Raw genomic sequence first — 20,386 nt, forward strand, 5'->3', positions numbered from 1 at the left:
GACCCAGTCCGTGTAATTGCTACCATCATCTTTCAACTTTGCTTTCTCAAGGAACGCATTAAAATTCAACGGAACAACAGCACGGGCCATCTATCTACAATCAAACATAAACAAGCAAGATACCATCAGGTACTAAGTTTATGATAAATTTAGGTTCAATTAATCATATTACTAAAGAACTCCCACTTAGATAGACATCCCTCTAATCCTCTAAGTGATTACGTGATCCAAATCAACTAAACCATGTCCGATCATCACGTGAGATGGAGTAGTTTCATTGGTGAACATCGCTATGTTGATCATATCTACTATATGTTGGGGAACGTAGTAATTTCAAAAAAATTCCTACGCACACGCAAGATCATGGTGATGCATATCAACGAGAGGGGAGTGTGATCTACGTACCCTTTGTAGATCGACAACGGAAGCGTTTGGTTGATGTAGTCGTACGTCTTCACGGCCCGACCGATCAAGCACCGAAACTACGGCACCTCCGAGTTTTAGCACACGTTCAGCTCGATGACGATCCCCGGACTCCGATCCAGCAAAGTGTCGGGGAAGAGTTCCGTCAGCACGATGGCGTGGTGACGATCTTGATGTACTACTGCTGCAGGGCTTCGCCTAAGCACCGCTACAATATTATCGAGGACTATGGTGGCTGGGGGCGCCGCACACGGCTAAGAATAAGATCACGTGGATCAACTTGTGTCTATGGGGTGCCCCTTGCCTCAGTATATAAAGGATGGAGGAGGAGGAGGCCGGCCAAGGCAATTGGTGCGGCCAGGATGTGGAGTCCTACTAGGACTCCAAGTCCTAGTAGGAGTCCACCAAGAGGGGAGGAAGGGAGAAGGAAGTGGAGGAGAAGGAGAGGTGGCCGGCCCCCTTTTCCCTAGTCCAATTCGGACCAGAGGGGAGGGGGGGCGCAGCAGCCCCTTGGCCCTTTCTCCTCTTCCCACTAAAGCCCATCAAGGCCCATTGCTTCTCCCGTAACTACCCGGTACTCCGAAAAATACCCGAATCACTCGGAACCTTTCCGATGTCCGAATATAGTCGTCCAATATATCGATCTTTACGTCTCGACCATTTCGGGACTCCTCGTCATGTCCCCGATCTCATCCGGGACTCCGAACTCCTTCGCTACATCAAAACTCATAAACTCATAATATAACTGTCATCGAAACCTTAAGCGTGCGGACCCTACGGGTTCGAGAACAATGTAGACATGACCGAGACACGTCTCCGGTCAATAACCAATAGCGGGACCTGGATGCCCATATTGGCTCCTACATATTCTACGAAGATCTTTATCGGTCAGACCGCATAACAACATACTTTGTTCCCTTTGTCATCGGTATGTGACTTGCCCGAGATTCGATCATCGGTATCCAATACCTAGTTCAATCTCGTTACCGGCAAGTCTCTTTACTCATTTCGTAATACATCATCTCGCAACTAACTCATTAGTTGAAATGCTTGCAAGGCTTATGTGATGTGCATTACCGAGAGGGCCCAGAGATACCTCTCCGACAATCGGAGTGACAAATCCTAATCTCGAAATACGCCAACCCAACATGTACCTTTGGAGACACCTGTAGAGCTCCTTTATAATCACCCAGTTACGTTGTGACGTTTGGTAGCACACAAAGTGTTCCTCCAGCAAACGGGAGTTGCATAATCTCATAGTCATAGGAACATGTATAAGTCATGAAGAAAGGAATAGCAACATACTAAACGATCGGGTGCTAAGCTAATGGAATGGGTCATGTCAATCAGATCATTCACCTAATGATGTGATCCCGTTAATCAAATAACAACTCTTTGTCCATGGTTAGGAAACATAACCATCTTTGATTAACGAGCTAGTCAAGTAGAGGCATACTAGTGACACTCTGTTTGTCTATGTATTCACACATGTATTATGTTTCCGGTTAATACAATTCTAGCATGAATAATAAACATTTATCATGAAATAAGGAAATAAATAATAACTTTATTGTTGCCTCTAGGGCATATTTCCTTCACTATATGATTCACGCTCGACCTTTCGGTCTCCGTGTTTCGAGGCCATATCTGTATATGCTTGGCTCGTCAATTATAACTTGAGTATTCTGCGTGTGCAACTGTTTTGCACCCGTTGTATTTGAACATAGAGCCTATCACACCCGATCATCACGTGGTGTCTCAGCACAAAGAACTTTCGCAACAGTGCATACTCAGGGAGAACACTTCTTGATAATTAGTGAGAGATCATCTTAAAATGCTACCGTCAATCAAAGCAAGATAAGATGCATAAAATATAAACATCACATGCAATCAATATAAGTGATATGATATGGCCATCATCATATTGTGCTTGTGATCTTCATCTTCGAAGCACCGTCGTGATCACCATCGTCACAGGCGTGACACCTTGATCACCATCGTAGCATCGTTGTGTCTCGCCAATCTTATGCTTCCACGACTATCGCTACCGCTTAGTGATAAAGTAAAGCATTACATCGCAATTGCATTGCATACAATAAAGCGACAACCATATGGCTCCTGCCAGTTGCCGATAACTTGGTTACAAAACATGATCATCTCATACAATAAAATTTAGCATCATGTCTTGACCATATCACATCACAACATGCCCTGCAAAAACAAGTTAGACGTCCTCTACTTTGTTGTTGCAAGTTTTACGTGGCTGCTACGGGCTTAAGCAAGAACCAATCTTACCTACGCATCAAAACCACAACGATAGTTTGTCAAGTTGGTGCTGTTTTAACCTTCGCAAGGACCGGGCGTAGCCACACTCGGTTCAACTAAAGTTGGAGAAACTGTCACCCGCTAGCCACCTTTGTGCAAAGCACGTCGGGAGAACCGGTCTCGCGTAAGCGTACGCGTAATGTCGGTCCGGGCCGCTTCGTCCAACAATACCGCCGAACCAAAGTATGACATGCTGGTAAGCAGTATGACTTATATCGCCCACAATTCACTTGTGTTCTACTCGTGCATATAACATCAACACATAAAACCTAGGCTCGGATGCCACTGTTGGGGAACGTAGTAATTTCAAAATTTTCCTACGCCCACGCAAGATCATGGTGATGCATAGCAACGAGAGGGGAGAGTGTGATCTATGTACCCTTGTAGACCGACAGCGGAAGCGTTAGCACAACGCGGTTGATGTAGTCGTACGTCTTCACGGCCTGACCGATCAAGCACCGAAACTACGGCACCTCCGAGTTTTAGCACACGTTCAGCTCGATGACGATTCCCGGACTCCGATCCAGCAAAGTGTCGGGGTAGAGTTCCGTCAGCACGACGGCGTGGTGACGATCTTGATGTACTACCGTCGCAGGGCTTCGCCTAAGCACCGCTACAATATTATCGAGGATTATGGTGGAAGGGGGCACCGCACACGGCTAAGAATATGATCACGTGGATCAACTTGTGTGTCTAGGGGTGCCCCTGCCCCCGTGTATAAAGGAGCAAGGGGAGGAGGCCGGCCGGCCCCAATTGGCGCGCCAGGAGGGGAAGGAAGTGGGGAGGGAGAAGGAAAGGGGGGCGCCGCCCCCCCTCTCCTAGTCCAATTCAGACCAGGGGGAGGAGGCGCGCGGCCCACCCTGGCTGCCCCTCTCTCTCTCCACTAAGGCCCATATGGCCCATTACTTCTCCCAGTAGGGTTCCGGTAACCCTCCGGCTCTCCGGTTTTTTTCGAAATCACCCGGAACACTTCCGGTGTCCGAATATAGTCGTCCAATATATCGATCTTTACGTCTCGACCATTTCGGGACTCCTCGTCATGTCCCCGATCTCATCCGGGACTCCGAACTCCTTCGCTACATCAAAACTCATAAACTCATAATATAACTGTCATCGAAACCTTAAGCGTGCGGACCCTACGGGTTCGAGAACAATGTAGACATGACCGAGACACGTCTCCGGTCAATAACCAATAGCGGGACCTGGATGCCCATATTGGCTCCTACATATTCTACGAAGATCTTTATCGGTCAGACCGCATAACAACATACGTTGTTCCCTTTGTCATCGGTATTTTACTTGCCCGAGATTCGATCGTCGATATCTCAATACCTAGTTCAATCTCGTTACCGGCAAGTCTCTTTACTCGTTTCGTAATACATCATCTCGCAACTAACTCATTAGTTGAAATGCTTGCAAGGCTTATGTGATGTGCATTACCGAGAGGGCCCAGAGATACCTCTTTGACAATCGGAGTGACAAATCCTAATCTCGAAATACGCCAACCCAACATGTACCTTTGGAGACACGTGTAGAGCTCCTTTATAATCACCCAGTTACGTTGTGACGTTTGGTAGCACACAAAGTGTTCCTCCGGCAAACGGGAGTTGCATAATCTCATAGTCATAGGAACATGTATAAGTCATGAAGAAAGCAATAGCAACATACTAAACGATCGGGTGCTAAGCTAATGGAATGGGTCATGTCAATCACATCATTCTCCTTATAATGTGATCCCGTTAATCAAATGACAACACATGTCTATGGTTAGGAAACATAACCATCTTTGATTAATGAGCTAGTCAAGTAGAGGCATACTAGTGACGTTTGGTTTGTCTATGTATTCACACAAGTATTATGTTTCTGGATAATACAATTCTAGCATGAATAGTAAACATTTATCATGATATAAGGAAATAAAATAATAACATTATTATTGCCTCTAGGGCATATTTCCTTCAATATGCCATTTGGTTCTTGCAACTACTTTCAAAGTACTCACTATCTCGTTTTTTTGACCAGATCCAACTAAGGTGTCGTCTTCCACTAGCGTGAAGTCAGAGTGTTCATTTGCTAGGAGAGTTTTCTAGTCAGTTCCTTGTGGAGTGCTGTCCCTCCAAGTCCGTGCGCCCACTTAGTTTGTCTTCTGCTGTCGTTAAACTCTGCTATAGTGCCAATTATGGTGTTGCTTTAATAAACAAGCCACAATTGCTTGGTAAACCTTCTTTTAGTAAATGTTTGTGTTATGAATATCATGTACGTCAAGTGCGCCAATGTGATTCTTGGGCCACATGCACGAGCTGCAAATTGGTGTGTGACAATGTCTCAGTTGGATGAATTGCATGTACTCGACCTCGATGACATAGCGATGCATATGGCGCATGATCCTGAGAGGGAGAATGATCCCTAAGTGGAGGAGGTCGAGGAGCCCGTGGAGCCACCAAGCAAGCATGAAGAAGATAAGGTCGGTCCGTCGGTGAACTACCATAGCCAAGAGGACATCAATTTGCGCCTTGTTTGGATGAATGTCTCGACTCGGTTGGTATTCTCTACCTAAAATTAGGTGGATTAGTTTTGGAGTAGGATTGAAGAGTACTACTCAAGCAACGCGATTGTTCCTTCACATCATATTAAAGGGGCTCTCGCCACTAATGGGGTGTGATCCAAGATCAATGCAACTGATGTCTAGTTGTGTTGATTAAGTGAACATTGCACCGTCGAATGGGGTGTCAATCAATGAGTATGTGCTGGAGGTTGATAGTGATTAGGCAATAAACCTTTTAGGCACCTAAAGAATAGGTGACCCAAAAACTCATTCACACATGATGAACACCATTCGTTTGTGCTACCCCATGACACGGATTCTGTTGAATGTCGGATTGTACGCCCATGCATGTTTCTATGCATGCTACCGTGGCTTGACAACGTAAACCTGCGTGAACCAACATGTGGTTAGATGGTTAGAGAAATAGTGGTATCTCCAGCCCACTAGGATTAAGTCTTGGTGCTCGCATTATTTTTGGATTTCCGGCAATGCATTTTCAGTAGGAGGAGACATTTCCATCGATGACTTCGTAAATTTCAAGATGACATGACAGCTCAGTCTTTCGGAGGTGCTCATAGGGATAGAGTATATGTGCGCGTTCATAGAGATGTGTGTATGTATGAACGCTTGTGTCTGTACTGATGTTAAAAAAAAAAACTACGTAAAACTGCACAAGATATAAATACGTACCGATCTATCGAAATTACAGAAAACTTGAGGACCACGTATGCACAACATATACATCCGGTTAAGAAGCAAGAAAAACACAACGAAATTAATCAACCCAAACAGACCGCCGTGGATACCTGTGGCATCGGCCACCTGCGAAATCCATGGACGACGAGGGCACCAGCTGCAGCGTCGTGGAATTCCCGACGGCCACGGACGTCCTCGTGGAGATCCTGCTGCGGCTCCCGCCCAACTCCCGCCGCCGATCCCGCCTCGTGTGCCGGCAATGGCGTGACGCCGTCGACGAGCGCACGGCGACGGACCTGCGGAGCCGCGCCAGGACCCTCCTCGTCAGCGGAGGGGAAGCGTACGTCCTTGACGACAAGTGTGGGCTTAAGCGGGTGATGGCTAGCCGGGCGGACCGGGTAATGAAGGTGGTCGGCACGTGCAACGGCCTGATCTGCCTCTGCGACGACAGCCAGCCCGGCGGCGCCATCGCGCTGGCGAACCCGGCCAACGGGGAGAGGCTCCTCCTCCCGCCGTTGCCGTGCGCGGCCGACATCCATATGCGTTCATCCAGCTTGAAGTGGCACGAGGCATACGGCTTCGCGCACCACCAGAGCACGGGGCGGTACAAGGTCGTACACGTCCCGTGCGGCTTCCGGGGAGTCTGGGAGTTCCACACCGTGCAGGTGTTCACGCTCGGGGACGCGTCCTGGCGCGACGTCGCGACGCCGGCAGTTGGCGGCGCCGGCGCGAGGTGCCTCCTCGAGGCCGGCATCGTCGGCGTCGACGGCGCGACGTACTGGATCGCACAGGGCACCGACAGGATCATGTCGTTCGACCTCGAGCACGAGCGCGTCGCGTCCGTCAAGCCGCTGCCGGTGCCGCTGCCGACCAGGCCCGGCAGCCGCTTCCGCCTGGCGGAGGTCCACGGAAGGCTGGGCATGGCGATCATCCACGACTCGCCGGCGCTGGAGAGGACGGACGTGTGGGTTCTGGAGAGCGCGAGGCGGGAGCAGAGGTGGAGGCGCTGGTACCGCGTGGAGATGAACGTGCGGCCGCCGCAGCAGCTCCTGCTGCCGCACTTCGCGCACAGCGAGCATGTGCTGACGCGCGGGTATGCGCGCGGGAAACATGTTCTATACACTCACAGGTCGCGGCATGGCATGGTTCAGATCAGCGAGTGCAACAAGGGCACGCACGTTGCCACAGGGTATGTCCACCAAGCATTCGCCTATGTAGAGTCCAAAGAGCCGTTGAATGTTTATAGGCTCTGGTGACGGTGCATCTGGATGCTAGTATCGAGCTAGGTGAAAACGTTGTTGCTTGGAGGAAGAAATGTTTTTTTCTAGGGAGACTCTATTTGTCATGTGCTTGAAAAAAACAGTTGCGTCAATCACTTTTTATATGGACCGCTATATCTTCATCCAAACGCCCAGAATTGATTGAGGTATTGTTCATCTTCTTCCTCCCGCCGAACGCTCAAGCTACCCCGCCTTAACCGTCGGTTTCAACCACCCGCGGCCGGCAGGCGCTACCACGCACCACCCCGCCCTCCCATCAACCTCCCCCGCCACCGTTGCTAGGCAACACCCCAGCCTTCCCTCTAAGCCCGGCACCACTCATGAAAACCTCTGACGATCCCCTGCACACACACCCCCCCCTCACCCCTAAGATAGATAATAGGGTCATGACTTCACACCCTCATATAGATGGGGGGGGGGGATAATTCTTCTCCGACGAGGTCCGGTCAAGAGGGAAGGAAGAAGGAAAAAAGTAACTGGCGTGAAAAGAAATTTCAGGCACCTGAGAAATAGCAAATCCGTTTTTTTCTAATGGAGGAGTTACCTAGCACCAAGGTGGGGACCAATAGGGTGTTGCCAGATTCTAATGGCCAAGTATTCTTCGTATTTTAGTATGTCAGAGTTTTCATCTTTGTATTCTTTCACTTTTCTCCCAGGACTTGCTAGTGCCATCACATCTTACATTCTTAAGAAGTTGGTCCCAATTCTCTCAACATGCTAAGCGTCCACATCAACGTCCCATTAAGCAATGCATGCAGCCAATCCACCTCATCAACCTATCCACCTCAGCGACCCTGCCATGTCTACATGGCAGCCCATTCGTTTCCAAACGTTTTGTTTTCTACCATTTCTACAATGCCGAATGGCACGTATTGTGACTCTTAACATGCAATGTTTCATCACCAGCGTTCGACTGTACACCTGCCTTCTCTTCATTTCCACTTCCAGTCGTAACCCACGGACACATCTCTTCATCATTGAAAAAAAACACAAAGCGATCGACCCCTCTCTCCCCCAGAAAAAAGAACACCAGTTTTCTACCCTCGCTATGGCGGCTGGGAGCCGATCTCTGCGTCAGGGAACGACTGCTTGCCTCGGCGGCTCTCTGGGATTCTCTAGGGGTATGTTCACCTCCGTTGGTCCTCCATTCCCCATGTTTGTCCCCGTCTTGACTAGGTATCTGCGCAGCTATTGGGGTGATCGATTTCTGCCGGCTGGTTCCAGCACAATCAAGCGGCTGATGGGTTTCTAAGGGCATCTCCAATGGTTGTAAGATAGTTGTTGGTAGATTTTGCCACATAGAATTTTTGATGATGTGTCATATAATAAATGAGGGAAGAGAAAAAGGTTGTATGTACATGAACCAACACCCTTTGCACAAGCTCCAATGTAGAATGAGAGAGAACCTTATTTATTATTTCACATCCTATTGGGCAAACTACATACATTCCATTGGAGTTGTTGTATGTTAAGGTGTTGGTTGATGACATGGCATATTTTACCAACAAGATAACATACAAACTGTTAGAGATGCCCTAATCTGAAGTTGGCTTTCTTTTCATCTTGGAAGGAACTCTGATCATTGGTGCATCGCTGGCAGGGCCTCAGCCATGGTGTGGAGGTATTTGTTTTTTGCATGAGTCCACCGGGCCACCATGTCATCTAATTTTCATTTTTTTTCCTTTTCATCATGGAAGGAACACATTAGTGTGCCGCCGGGCAAGGCCTCAACCATGGTGTGGAGGTTTTCTCTTTTTGGCCCAGAAGGAACGCCCATACAGATGAGTCCACCGGGTCACCAGGTCATTCAATTTTCAATATTCTTTTAGAAGTACACAGGGACTGCAATTCTGCACATCGTCCTCTTTGGTCGACTCCATTCCTCATTTTTCTGCCATACGTTGCAATTTCAATATGTCAATTTTGTCACTAATGCGGCTCCAAATTAATTGTAGTGGTTATTTGTATTGATTCTAATTTCCTAACCAAACATTGTTCCCTTTTATAGATAATTCGATAACATGTTACTTTCACATTGGTGAGGATGGTTATCAAATGCTAGGGATCAATACAGTCGATTATCATTGAAATATATTTCAACCAATTCCCGCTGCAACGCGCGGGGTATTATCTAGTGCATTAAAAAGAGCAACCCCTAAAAAAGAGTTAAAAAGACCAGAAGTGTGTGTGGGTGGGTGGGTTGGGGGCTGGGGGTGATTGTGGTTTTCATGGGAACTTTTTGTTCTTTCATTTCCTATATTAGGAAAAATACATCCTCAGTGGACGTAATGTCCACGTCTAATGTACTATCATGTGGTAGTTAAATACACTATTTTTCTTATTAAGTATATTGACATAACATATCTAGATACAATATCGTGTGTTCCTCATGTATTTTAGAAAATGGTCATCATGTACTAAAAATGATCATCAGGTTTGTAAAAAGTGTTCCGCCTGTATAAAAAAATCATCAATGGTTCTTAAAATTGCACAATTTCAGCAAAATGTTCATGACTTTTACAACAAAACATTCACACATTTATAAAAAAAATGTTCATGACATCTAAGAGACATCCATACCATTCAATCAAAATGTTCATGAAATTTAAAAAAATCTTCATAAAACGTATAAAATTGTTCGGGCATTTAAAAAACCATAGCATATAAAAAATATATTTGTACCATTTTAAAAAATAACATAAAGTGTTTATGAAAACATAAAACGCACAATTTATTGAAAAAATATTCATGAGATATAAAAATATGTCTGTGCACTAGAAGTAGAAGTGTAGCAGCATCGGCCCATGTTTGTGCAAGTGCAGCGACGAGAGTTCTTCCAGAGCCCATCTCCCGCTCGACCTGTCCAAAAAAAATCTCGCTCGACCCACCGGCTGGCTCCCCGTCCGTGACGCACACGCACGGCCGGTCCAACCGCAAATCATTCCCCCGCGCCCGCAGGCATAAAATATCCCGTGGGCCCCACTACCAGAAGTGTCCGGACCCACCGACCAGTCCCACGCCCGCCGGTGGAGGCACGGGAGGAGTACGGGAGGGAGGACGCGGCCCGGTCGTGTCGGGGCAGGACCGGTCTGGTCAGTCATTCGGCCCCTTTTGCGGGCCCCACGCGGAAGATTCGCCGGCCGCGGGCCCACCGGTCGATTCGCCTCGCCTCGCCCCGCGCTCTCGCTCCGGATTGCTGGGCAGAGACCGGGGACGGTGGTCACTCGCTTGAGTCGCTGTGGCGCGTCGCCCGTCCGTCCCGTCTCTCGCTGTTGGGTGGTCGCGGTCCATGGGCCGGGGGCTGCAGGTGGGTCCAGACCGTTGCGGCACGGCACGGGCCGCCTTTGTTTAAAATCTGGTTCGGGCTGTGAAAGCGAAAAGAAAGGAAAAACACGCACGTGCTTTGCTTGCGGAACAGTGCTCGTTGCTGAATGCGTTGCATGGCTAGTCATTTTGTAATTATTGCGCATGTTCCTTCTGAAATACTGCTCCTCGCCTGAACGTGCTACGGCCACGATCCACGGGGCACGGCTCACATGAACTCAGATGTTTGCTTTAATGTTTCATAGCCACGATCCACACAGCATAGTGTGCATGACACATGATTGACCATGTCAATGTTTTTTGGCTCGTTACATCTTTTTTACTACTGGATGGATACAGTTTACATATTCCTAGACAACACGGCTAAAGCAAATTGTCGTTGCTACATTGTGAACGGAACCGAATCCTCTAACATTCGGAAGAAAAGTCACGGTGCTACAGTGCTACTCTAGTATAAAATAAAGAAGGAAAGTTAGGGATTGTTAATACGTAGTTAACGGGTTGTTATTGTTGATATTTACTATGGATATAAATAATTCAAAATTAATTTTATTTCATCATCAATTTGTTTGTATGTAATTACTATAAATGTACACAATAGATCATCAATTTACAAGTTAATTTAAGTCATTTTAGTCTTAATCATACGGATAGAAAGAAGAAAAATTAGGGTACTCTAGCGTCTCTAACATTCCTTATCAATGTTAGAGGATCTGTTTTCATTGTGAACATGCTTATGAAAAAGGCCCTACATTGGCTCCAGCCACCCGTCAATAAACAAACATCAATTCCTCACGCACCAACATCCCCCGGTGAGTGGATCTAAGAACATTTTCAACTGGGCGCTTAAAACTAGACACCGAGGTCAAAATCCCAGTTGTTTAGTTTATTATTAACCTAAGGCATGTCATTGATGTTCAACTTAGAATATGTCGCTTAAGTGAATACTTATTGATTCTTAATTGTCCAATTGCCGTAAATAGTACTCCATCCATTTACAAATATAAGATGTTTTGCATATTTTAATATGAACCATACATAAGCCAAAGTTAGTGAACAAATATATTAAAACATGTCTATATACATCCAATTCAGAAAGAAAATACAAACATCATGTGTCTATATACATCCAATTCAACGGATGCTATGACCCTCGCGCGAGTGCTTGTATTGTTATATTTCTTATTCTTTTTTTGAGTTTTATCCTATTGCCCATTGACGACCTGAGTACATGCCCATTACTGCTCCTAGCATTGTCAGGATCACAAAGTGAAGATTAGTACAGACACCCTAAATCTGGCTAAAAAGTATTTTCATCCGTATATATTAATCAAGATTAATTTTATCGGTTGGGTGATTAGACCCTTTATGTACGCTAAAGCATACCCAAAATACATGCCCAACCACTTCCACATGTTCATGAGAAGTCCCTTGAAAAAGGATTATGCATCCAATGATGATATTCTCATGAAGGGCGAGGAGCTCCTCGCCAACCGGTCCATCAACTAAGAGTTTTTTTTGGAGAAGTGGAACTACTTTGTGGTCGATTCAGATATCGCAAAAAGCCATGTTCATCTCATTATAAACAATGGCTATTTTATTGCAATAATAATTGTACTAGTCATATCGACACACATCAACAAGTATTTTATTACCGAAAATGTGTTGACGTGAGAACTGATGAAGGCAAGTTATCTAGTGCACCGAATAAATTACGATGATAAACTTCTAGGTGTCTTATCATATCTACACTTCACAGGTTATGCAAATGGTATCATACTTGACTTCTGCGTTTGACAAGTCGAATCGTTGGCTATCATACAGGGGAGACATGACATGTTTTCTGTCTAGGACTCTGATACATGATAGGTAGACTCGGGGCCGGAGGGCGGAAGAGAACCGACAACCCGTTCTCTGATGTCGATCGAACCAAGGGTTTCATTGTTACAATGCCACTAGAGAGCAGGGGCTTAAGCCCGAAAAAAATCACAATGCAAGTTTTTAAAAAATAAAAATTTGCAAGGAAGTTTCAAGCTAATGCTTTGCTTATATCCACCATACAAATAAGATAAATTCTAGTCTACTATGATTTGCATCAAAACTTGAGATAGTATAATCTGCCCACAAAACTAAAATAAGAATGGAACTCATTGCAGGTCACCAAGAAAGGAAAAAAGAGAGCCCATCACAGTCGAAGCAGGTAGGGGACGACGATCTACTGGTCCACCGTGGACGCGGCGCACGACAAAAGCAGCTAGCAGTCTTCCTTCCCCACGACGACTCCTCCCTCCTCCATCCTCTCTCCCTCCCTCGCGCATGCTCCAAAAAAGCTACTCTCTCCGCCCCACCTTTCCCCTCTCCCCACGTCTAGGGTTCCCCACCTCCCCGCCCCCGTCCCCCATGCCGCTCCTCCCCGAACCCTAGCCCCAGCCAGCCTCGTGCTCCGCCCCGCCCCGCCGCCGACACGCATGGCCTCCGCCGTCGCCGTCGCCGGCGACGCCGAGTACTCCTTCGCGGCGGAGTACGACGGCCCACCGCTCCCCTACTCCCTCCCGCGCGCCATCCCGCTCGACCTCTCCCACATCCCGCTCGCCGCCCTCTCCTCCTCCTCCTCGCCGCCGCCCACCGGCTCCTCGCCGCTCCCCGTCGTGCGGCCCCTCACCCCCTCCTCCCTCTGCTCCGCCATCCACGCGCAGCAGCACGCGGCGGGGCCTCCTCGCTCCTCCGGGGACCCCGCGGGGGGTGGTGCTGCCCAGGCGGTCGCCGACTCCCCGACCTCCGTCATCGAGAACCACCACGCCGCCGCGCACCACTCCGCCGAGCTCCCCTCCTCCCCCTCTGACGCCGATGACGACGACAAGGAGGAGGAGGAGGAGGAGGGGGCCGGGATGCCGTCGGTTCCCCACCAGCCCACCGTCTCCTTTGCCGAGACCAGCTGCTCCATCCTCGATTCATCCGAGGAGGAGGAGGAGGACGACGACGAGGACGAAACCGCCGACGAGGCCCTGCCTGCCGCCGCTCGATCCAGCGGCTCCCTCTCGCCGGCGCATTTCGAGGCGGGGAACCACCAAACGGGAGCCAAGTCTCGGGGCTGCTACAGATGCGGGAAGGGAGGCGGCTTCTGGGGCCGTGGGGACAAGGAGGCGTGCCTCGCCTGCGGCGCACGGTACTGCTCGGCTTGCGTGCTCAGGGCGATGGGGTCCATGCCGGAGGGCCGCAAGTGCTTGTCCTGCATCGGGCGGCCCGTGGCCGAGTCGAGGCGGAATGCCCTGGGGCGAGGCTCACGCGTGCTGCGGCGACTGATCAGTGCGGCGGAGGTGGACCTCGTCATGAGAAGCGAGCGTGAATGCGCAGCGAACCAGCTGCGCCCGGAGGACATTTACGTTAATGGGGCTAAGTTGTCACCGGAGGAGCTAGCTTTGCTGCAGGGATGCTCGTGCCCTCCTTCCAGGCTCCGACCTGGCTTCTATTGGTACGACAAGGTATCCGGCTTCTGGGGCAAGGTACGTGAGTCAAGGTTTTGGCACGAGAATTAATCTGTTCGTTTGCTTTGTCTATCAGTCTTGTCCGTGATGTAAGGAACCTATTTTGAGTGGCCTCTATAACCCTATAGTATGATGTCATAATTGTGTGTTAGCCAATCGATAGTGCATTCGTCTACATTTCCATTAGTGCCTTCCTGGAGCTAAGCGACTACCTGCCTGTTCGGAAGCTCTCCCGTCCCTTAACTCCGCTCCGCTCGAGGAGCTGGTTTCAAGCCGCTCCCTGCTTTTGTGCTCGCGCTCCCTCCGCTCCCGGAGCTGCAGTGGGGGAGCGGAGAGGATCCGAACAGGGCCTACGTTTTTCACATTTGCCGGCGGACATGGACAAATGGTTTTCCAACAGCGTTGTAACGGCCAGTGCCTGCTATTCTCACTCACATAAAAAATAGAAGCAGCTTTCAACCAAAAATATGGAGGGTTTCTACCCAAACACATTCACTTTCTATTAGACATCCATCTAGATTTCAGGCAGGAGGTTTCCCTTATTTTTCAAAAAAAAAAAAATCCATCTAGATTTCAACCATGAATCTGTCCAACCTCCACTACCCAACTTTCGACCCTGCTTCCAACTAATGAACACTGTCCTTCAACTAGATGAACTAGAGTTTTCAATCAATCAACTAGGAAAAAAAACCCAAATCAGATACTATATTTGGCCTTAAATCTGAGCTTTCAGCTCTGAAAGACACCAACTTCTAAATTCATCATTAATTTCCACGAAAATAAATAAATTGAATTGAAGGTAAAACTCGACCTCAAATCCTGAGATCCGGGCTTTAAACCTCCCACAAGCCAGCTTCCAAGTAATCTTGGAGAACTTCATCCCAATATAATCAAGGAAAAAAAATCAAGTCGGCTCCCCTCTGCGCCCTTGCTGGCAGCACGTGGCGGTGCCCCTAGCCGGCTTCCTTACCGGAGATCCAAGCCAGGGTAGATTATTGGAGGTGCAAGAGACACCTTGAGGTTTCTGTGTATGGTTCTGAACTTCTCATAGGAGATGTGGAGTAATTTGGAATATTCTGTTGAATGCTTAGATTTAATGGTTATTAAAGGTGGAACATGGGTTGTTGGCTTGTTGCCCTTGCCAATGCTGCAAACTGGAAGTGAAAGATTACTCCTTTAGGGTCTTTGCGTGGGTTTTCGCCGGATAGTTGCCTGATATGATTGAGCTGTGTAGGTTCTGTATTGGATGAAAATCATGAGACTGTATATTTAATTATTCTTGGTGGGAAATATGTAGAAAGATCTGGAGGGATAGTGCTGTTGAGCTTTGATATTGTCAAATATCTAGTTGACTATTTCGAATATTGATGTTTTTTTAGTTAGTTGGTAGAGCCATGATGCCTTACGATCTTATCATGGTTTGAACGAATTATCAAATCCTAGGAATCATGGTGGTTGGTATTGTCCCTAAATCAGGAGAAGTTGCTACATTTCTTTTTCTAGTTGAGAATAGTACACAGTTGCACACCAAGGTTAGCACATATTAGCAGTAGTATGTATGTAAAATAGTACTCCCTCCGTTCCGAATTACTCGTCGCAGGTATGGATGTATCTAGATGTATTTTAGTTCTAGATACATCCATTTCTGCGACGAGTAATTTGGAACGGAGGGAGTACATCATAGTACATAGGAATATTGCAGTGTCTGGGTGTCATAGCTTGTGCTGACTTATTTTTTGGGGAAAATGGAATTTCAAGTTAGAAATGTCATTCTTTTATCCTGCACATGCCATTTCAGAATTTCAATCATTGCATGATTATTTTTGCTTGCTTCTTCGCATAAATGTTGATGATATATATCGTCCACAACTCTGGTTTTAAACTCGTCTTCGATAATGTTACAGGAGGGACACAAACCCCATTGCATAATAAGCGCAAATCTAAATGTTGGAGGTGCTTTAGTTCAAAAGGCAAGCAATGGGAGCACCGGCATCTTGGTAAATGGTCGTGAGATTACAAAATCTGAGCTGCAAATACTTAAGGTTCGGAATTAATTTACTCCTACCTCATTTTTAGATTTGTGAGTTGCATTTTTCCTTACATATATCTTTGGTTTCAGTTGGCAGGAGTTCAGTGTGCTGGAAAACCTCACTTTTGGTTGAATGCTGATGGGAGTTACCAAGAGGAAGGCCAAAAAACTGTTAAAGGAAAGATTTGGGATAAGGTAGTTCTAGAATTCATCTTTTCTTAGGTGACCTGTATTTCCCCGTGAGGAGTCTGACCAAAGTTAAATTTATCTGCACTTTTCACCAGCCTATAGTGAAGCTGCTTAGTCCTGTCCTGTCATTGCCAACTCCTAATAAAATGACTAATCAATGTGGCGAAGAGGCTATTAATGTGGTAAATCGACCTGACTACTTGGAGCAAAGGACGACCCAGAAACTTCTGTTAGTTGGATCAGGGACAAGCACCATACTCAAACAGGTACATATGGCTATTGACGTCTATTGTGTTCATGTTCACGAACTGATAAGCTGACTAGCTGCATTAAGGTCACCGTCCAATTACAACCGGTATTCACACTGTTATATTAGTATTAAGATTTACATCCACATGTGCACTTACTAAATCTTCTGCAGTGCCAAATGTCATTTGCAATACTCTTGTAGACTAGCAATTAATTCTGAATCTCTTGAATCTCAGGCTAAATTCTCATACAAGAGTAAACCATTTTCTGTGGATGAGTGTGAAGATCTCAAACTTATCATACAAAGTAACATATATCGCTACATTGGTATACTTCTTGAAGGCCGTGAACGGTTTGAAGAGGAAGTTTTAGCTGATAGAAGAAAACTCTGCCAACACGATCCTTCTAGCTCTGGTATGATCATTTCTATCCACCATTTGTTCTGCTTCATAATAAACACATAAGTCTTAGATTCATGGTACCTTGTAAAGCAACTGAAACCAAGTGGAAGACTCCTATGTTGGAAATTCGCCCATAGGATCGATTACAATAAAACACGAACACGCGCACACAAGAAATCTGATAGCCAAGGGCTCTTGTCGTGCCCTCTTTTCCTCTTTATTGATTTTCTGGTTTTCTCTCTGGTGTTACAAAAAACACACGCAACCGTGCATATATATATAGGAGCAGCATACGCGTAGCAAGCCGACCCAAACCTGAACACCTAGACCTACACGGATTATTACAGAAACCCTCATGTAATACTACACAGACATCCAGAGAACTAACTAGGACTCATACACTTTCCTATACTAATCTCCAGCAAGCTTGATCACACTTGTTAATCCTAGCCGGACTCAATAAACTTTCCTATTTTAGCCCTAACACACGATAGCTATGTTTGGATTATTCCAACATCCTATGCTAACTGTTTGGCTAGAACTGACCCTAACAGCCACATGTTTTTTGCAGGGCGTCCTGAGTCGGGGTTCTGTGATGAAGAAGTTACTGAGTACTCCATTGTCCCACGCTTGAAAGCATTCTCGGATTGGATTCTAAAGGCCATGGCTTTGGGTAATCTTGAAGATATTTTCCCTGCAGCTAGTCGTGAATATGCGCCACTGGTTGAGGAACTATGGAAAGATCCTGCTATTCAAGCTACATATAGACGAAGAAATGAACTGCCGTTCCTTCCGTTTGCTGCCAGTTACTTCCTTGACAGGGTACTATTGTTGTTCTATTGAAAAATTTGCTCGTTTACTTGGGTTGATGTTTTCATATCCATTCCTATATTGGACTTCTTTAGTAGTGATTTAGTTGTCCAATTGTGATCATTCATTCTTTGGCCTTTGTGCATTTGAAATTATCAGGTGGTTGATATTTCTCGAACGGAATATGAGCTCTGTGATACTGATATCCTCTATGCTGATGGAATAACATCCTCGGATGGATTAGCATCTACAGATATCTCTTTCCCGCAGCTGGCTTTGGATGTGCGGGTTGCTGATGAGCTTGATCCACATGACACGTTGCTAAGGTAAATCTTTTGTCACAAAAGGCAGGGATGATCTGGTATTTACTTGTGTTCCGTGTAGTTTTTCCATAGCTTACAATATTTCAGCACCATTAGCTAATTATGTAATAAAAAATGCATATATGCATGGGTTCCTGTTAGTCTTTCCCTTCTGATTTCATGAGGCCGCTTTCCATGGTATTTTGTCAAATGTCTGTCGCAATGGAAAGCACACATGTACATTTAGTATCTCGTTCAGCTCAAGACACCATATATTTACATTCTATGTCGGATTCCTATATTACTATTAAGAACTGTGATAGTAATACTCACAATAAAAATTTCTCTTTTATTATCAGGTACCAGCTGATCAGAATAAACAATAAAGGATTGCGGGAGAACAGCAAATGGCTGCAGATGTTCGATGATGTCAGCCTTGTCATCTTCTGTGTTGCGGTTAGCGATTATGACGAGTACTACGAGGATGCAAATGGCACCGTTGTGAACAAGATGATAGAGAGCAGACAGCTATTTGAGAGCATCGCCCTTCATCCAACGTTTGAGCAGATGAATTTTCTCCTACTCCTGACCAAGTTTGATCTTCTAGAGCAGAAGATTGGTAAATCCCCGCTAACAGCATGCGACTGGTTTGCCGAATTCACCCCGTTGGTAAGCCGCAATCTGATTGACGGAACCAGCAGAAGCAAGCGCGGCAGCCAGAACGGCGCGTCGCTGGCGCAGATGGCCGCGCACTACATCGGCGTGAAATTCAAGAGGCTGTTCCACTCGCTCACAGAGCGGAAGCTCTATGTGTCCTACGTGAACGCCCTGGACCAGCAGTCTGTCTGCTCTGCTATCCGCTACGGCCGGGAGATCGTCAAGTGGGAGGAGGAGAAGCCTGTTTTTGGCTCCAGCGAGACGCTATACAGCGGCGACGAGCCGAGCTCCTACTCCCACTGACGGCGACCTTTGATTGTGTGACAGAAGACGAAGAAGAGGTGTAAATAGTTGTGCATTTCCCTCTCCGGCGATGACCTTTTTTTAGAGCTTTGCCCATTTTGGTTCTTTTTTCCCAGCTCATCTTCTGTTTGTAATTTATTGTATGGTTTGTTTGTTTAGTTGTTCACACGTAGAATGAGAGGCAAGATGCCTGCCTGGTTCCGATTGATTCTTGCATCTGTATGTATCATTATCGATCTCCTTTACATGGTAGCATGTCCGATTTCTTGTACAATTGTTTGTGTGCTCGAAGCATCTCAACAGGTACTAGAAAATAAAGAATGCAACTACATTGTCAAGTACTTGCAATGAAGTGCCCGAGCAGGAGGTACGTGCTGACTGCTATACAACCGGTCAAGATGACCTCCGGGCAATGGTCGAACTGGGGGTAAAGAAGTTGTGCAACTATCGTTCCTGCATATATGTACAAACAAGCATGGTTGCTTAGGGAGGTGCTTAGAAAAATAAATCAGATTTTTTCTGAAGCATGGGTGCCTATTTCTACAGAAAAGACGCTTTATTAAGTGTCTGCTATAAATAAGTACCGGTGCTTAAAGACTTCCAACAAGGCCTTAGCAGACTCTCTGACATCGCCCCCCTTCCCCATCCCTTTTTGCTGTCCCAAGTGTAGGGCAACTCCAATGTTTGCATTAAAACACCTCTAAATATTTGGACAGTGTGGTCTGACCCACAAACCGGCCCGTGCGTCCATGGACCGGCCCGTGCGCCTTAATTCCCATAAACCGGAAGCAAACCGGTGGAAGTTGTACGGGTGTCTGGATGTGTGCCATGTTGGCGTCCAGCTGCACGGTCTCACCCAAAGCCCTTGTCACGTGCTCCGCTCTAAAATCATTACTGCGCATTCATGTCGCTTCAGAGCAGGCGCGACGTGGCGGCAGCCTACCGCATTGATGGAGATAGCTCCCCTGACGTACGGTGCATGTTGTTGGGGCACTGACATGTGGGCCTAGTTCCCGCCGGCCCCACCTGTCAGTGGTCGAATGGTACCCTGTCGTACGACAGAGGATCCTCGTCCCCGCATTGATGACAGTTAGGTCGACGTGACCAGATGACTAGCCACTTCAATGCAGATGCAACGACGGAGAAGCCTACTCCGGCCATTGTGTTCGGATTGAAGCGGCGCTGGTCCGTCTACCCCGGCTATTTAAGCAGGCCGGCCGTATGTGCAAACCCTACCTCATCTACTTTGCACACCGCTGCCTCCTCTCGTCCGCACATCGTCGCGATGGGCAAGTGCGACAATGGCAAACAGGTGGTTCTCCCCGATAGGAGGATCTCGGAAGAGCTACAAATCGTGGTGCCGCCGCC

At 47.0% G+C, this 20,386-nt stretch overlaps 2 protein-coding genes across 2 annotated transcripts; both read left to right on the plus strand.

The window, feature by feature from the left end:
• The first annotated feature begins 6,046 nt into the window (after positions 1–6,046).
• On the plus strand, positions 6,047–7,245 carry LOC147970345 (F-box/LRR-repeat protein At2g43260-like). The gene has a single exon (XM_087523409.1). It carries the CDS (start codon positions 6,127–6,129, stop codon positions 7,243–7,245), a length of 1,119 nt encoding a protein of 372 aa, XP_087379535.1. The 5' UTR covers positions 6,047–6,126.
• A 5,696-nt stretch (positions 7,246–12,941) lies between these two features.
• On the plus strand, positions 12,942–19,263 carry XLG1 (extra-large G-protein 1). Its single transcript, XM_048672488.2, has 8 exons — positions 12,942–14,096; positions 15,983–16,120; positions 16,198–16,302; positions 16,392–16,562; positions 16,782–16,959; positions 17,518–17,768; positions 17,916–18,082; positions 18,418–19,263. The coding sequence occupies exons 1-8, from the start codon at positions 13,062–13,064 to the stop codon at positions 19,016–19,018; spliced, it is 2,646 nt and encodes an 881-aa protein (XP_048528445.2). The 5' UTR covers positions 12,942–13,061; the 3' UTR covers positions 19,019–19,263.
• The last annotated feature ends 1,123 nt before the right edge of the window (positions 19,264–20,386 follow it).

This window comes from Triticum urartu, chromosome 5A (genome assembly GCF_056163025.1).
Source record: "Triticum urartu cultivar PI428250 chromosome 5A, HENAU_Tu73, whole genome shotgun sequence".
NCBI lineage: Eukaryota > Viridiplantae > Streptophyta > Magnoliopsida > Poales > Poaceae > Triticum > Triticum urartu.

Excerpts from the sequence above, each read along its gene's own strand:
- LOC147970345 (XM_087523409.1), top strand. The coding sequence starts at position 6,127 with ATGGACGACGAGGGCACCAGCTGCAGCGTCGTGGAATTCCCGACGGCC.
- XLG1 (XM_048672488.2), top strand. The coding sequence starts at position 13,062 with ATGGCCTCCGCCGTCGCCGTCGCCGGCGACGCCGAGTACTCCTTCGCG. Across the intron at positions 16,121-16,197 it reads CTGAGCTGCAAATACTTAAG|TTGGCAGGAGTTCAGTGTGC; the intron begins GTTCGGAATTAA and ends CTTTGGTTTCAG. Across the intron at positions 16,303-16,391 it reads AAGGAAAGATTTGGGATAAG|CCTATAGTGAAGCTGCTTAG; the intron begins GTAGTTCTAGAA and ends ACTTTTCACCAG.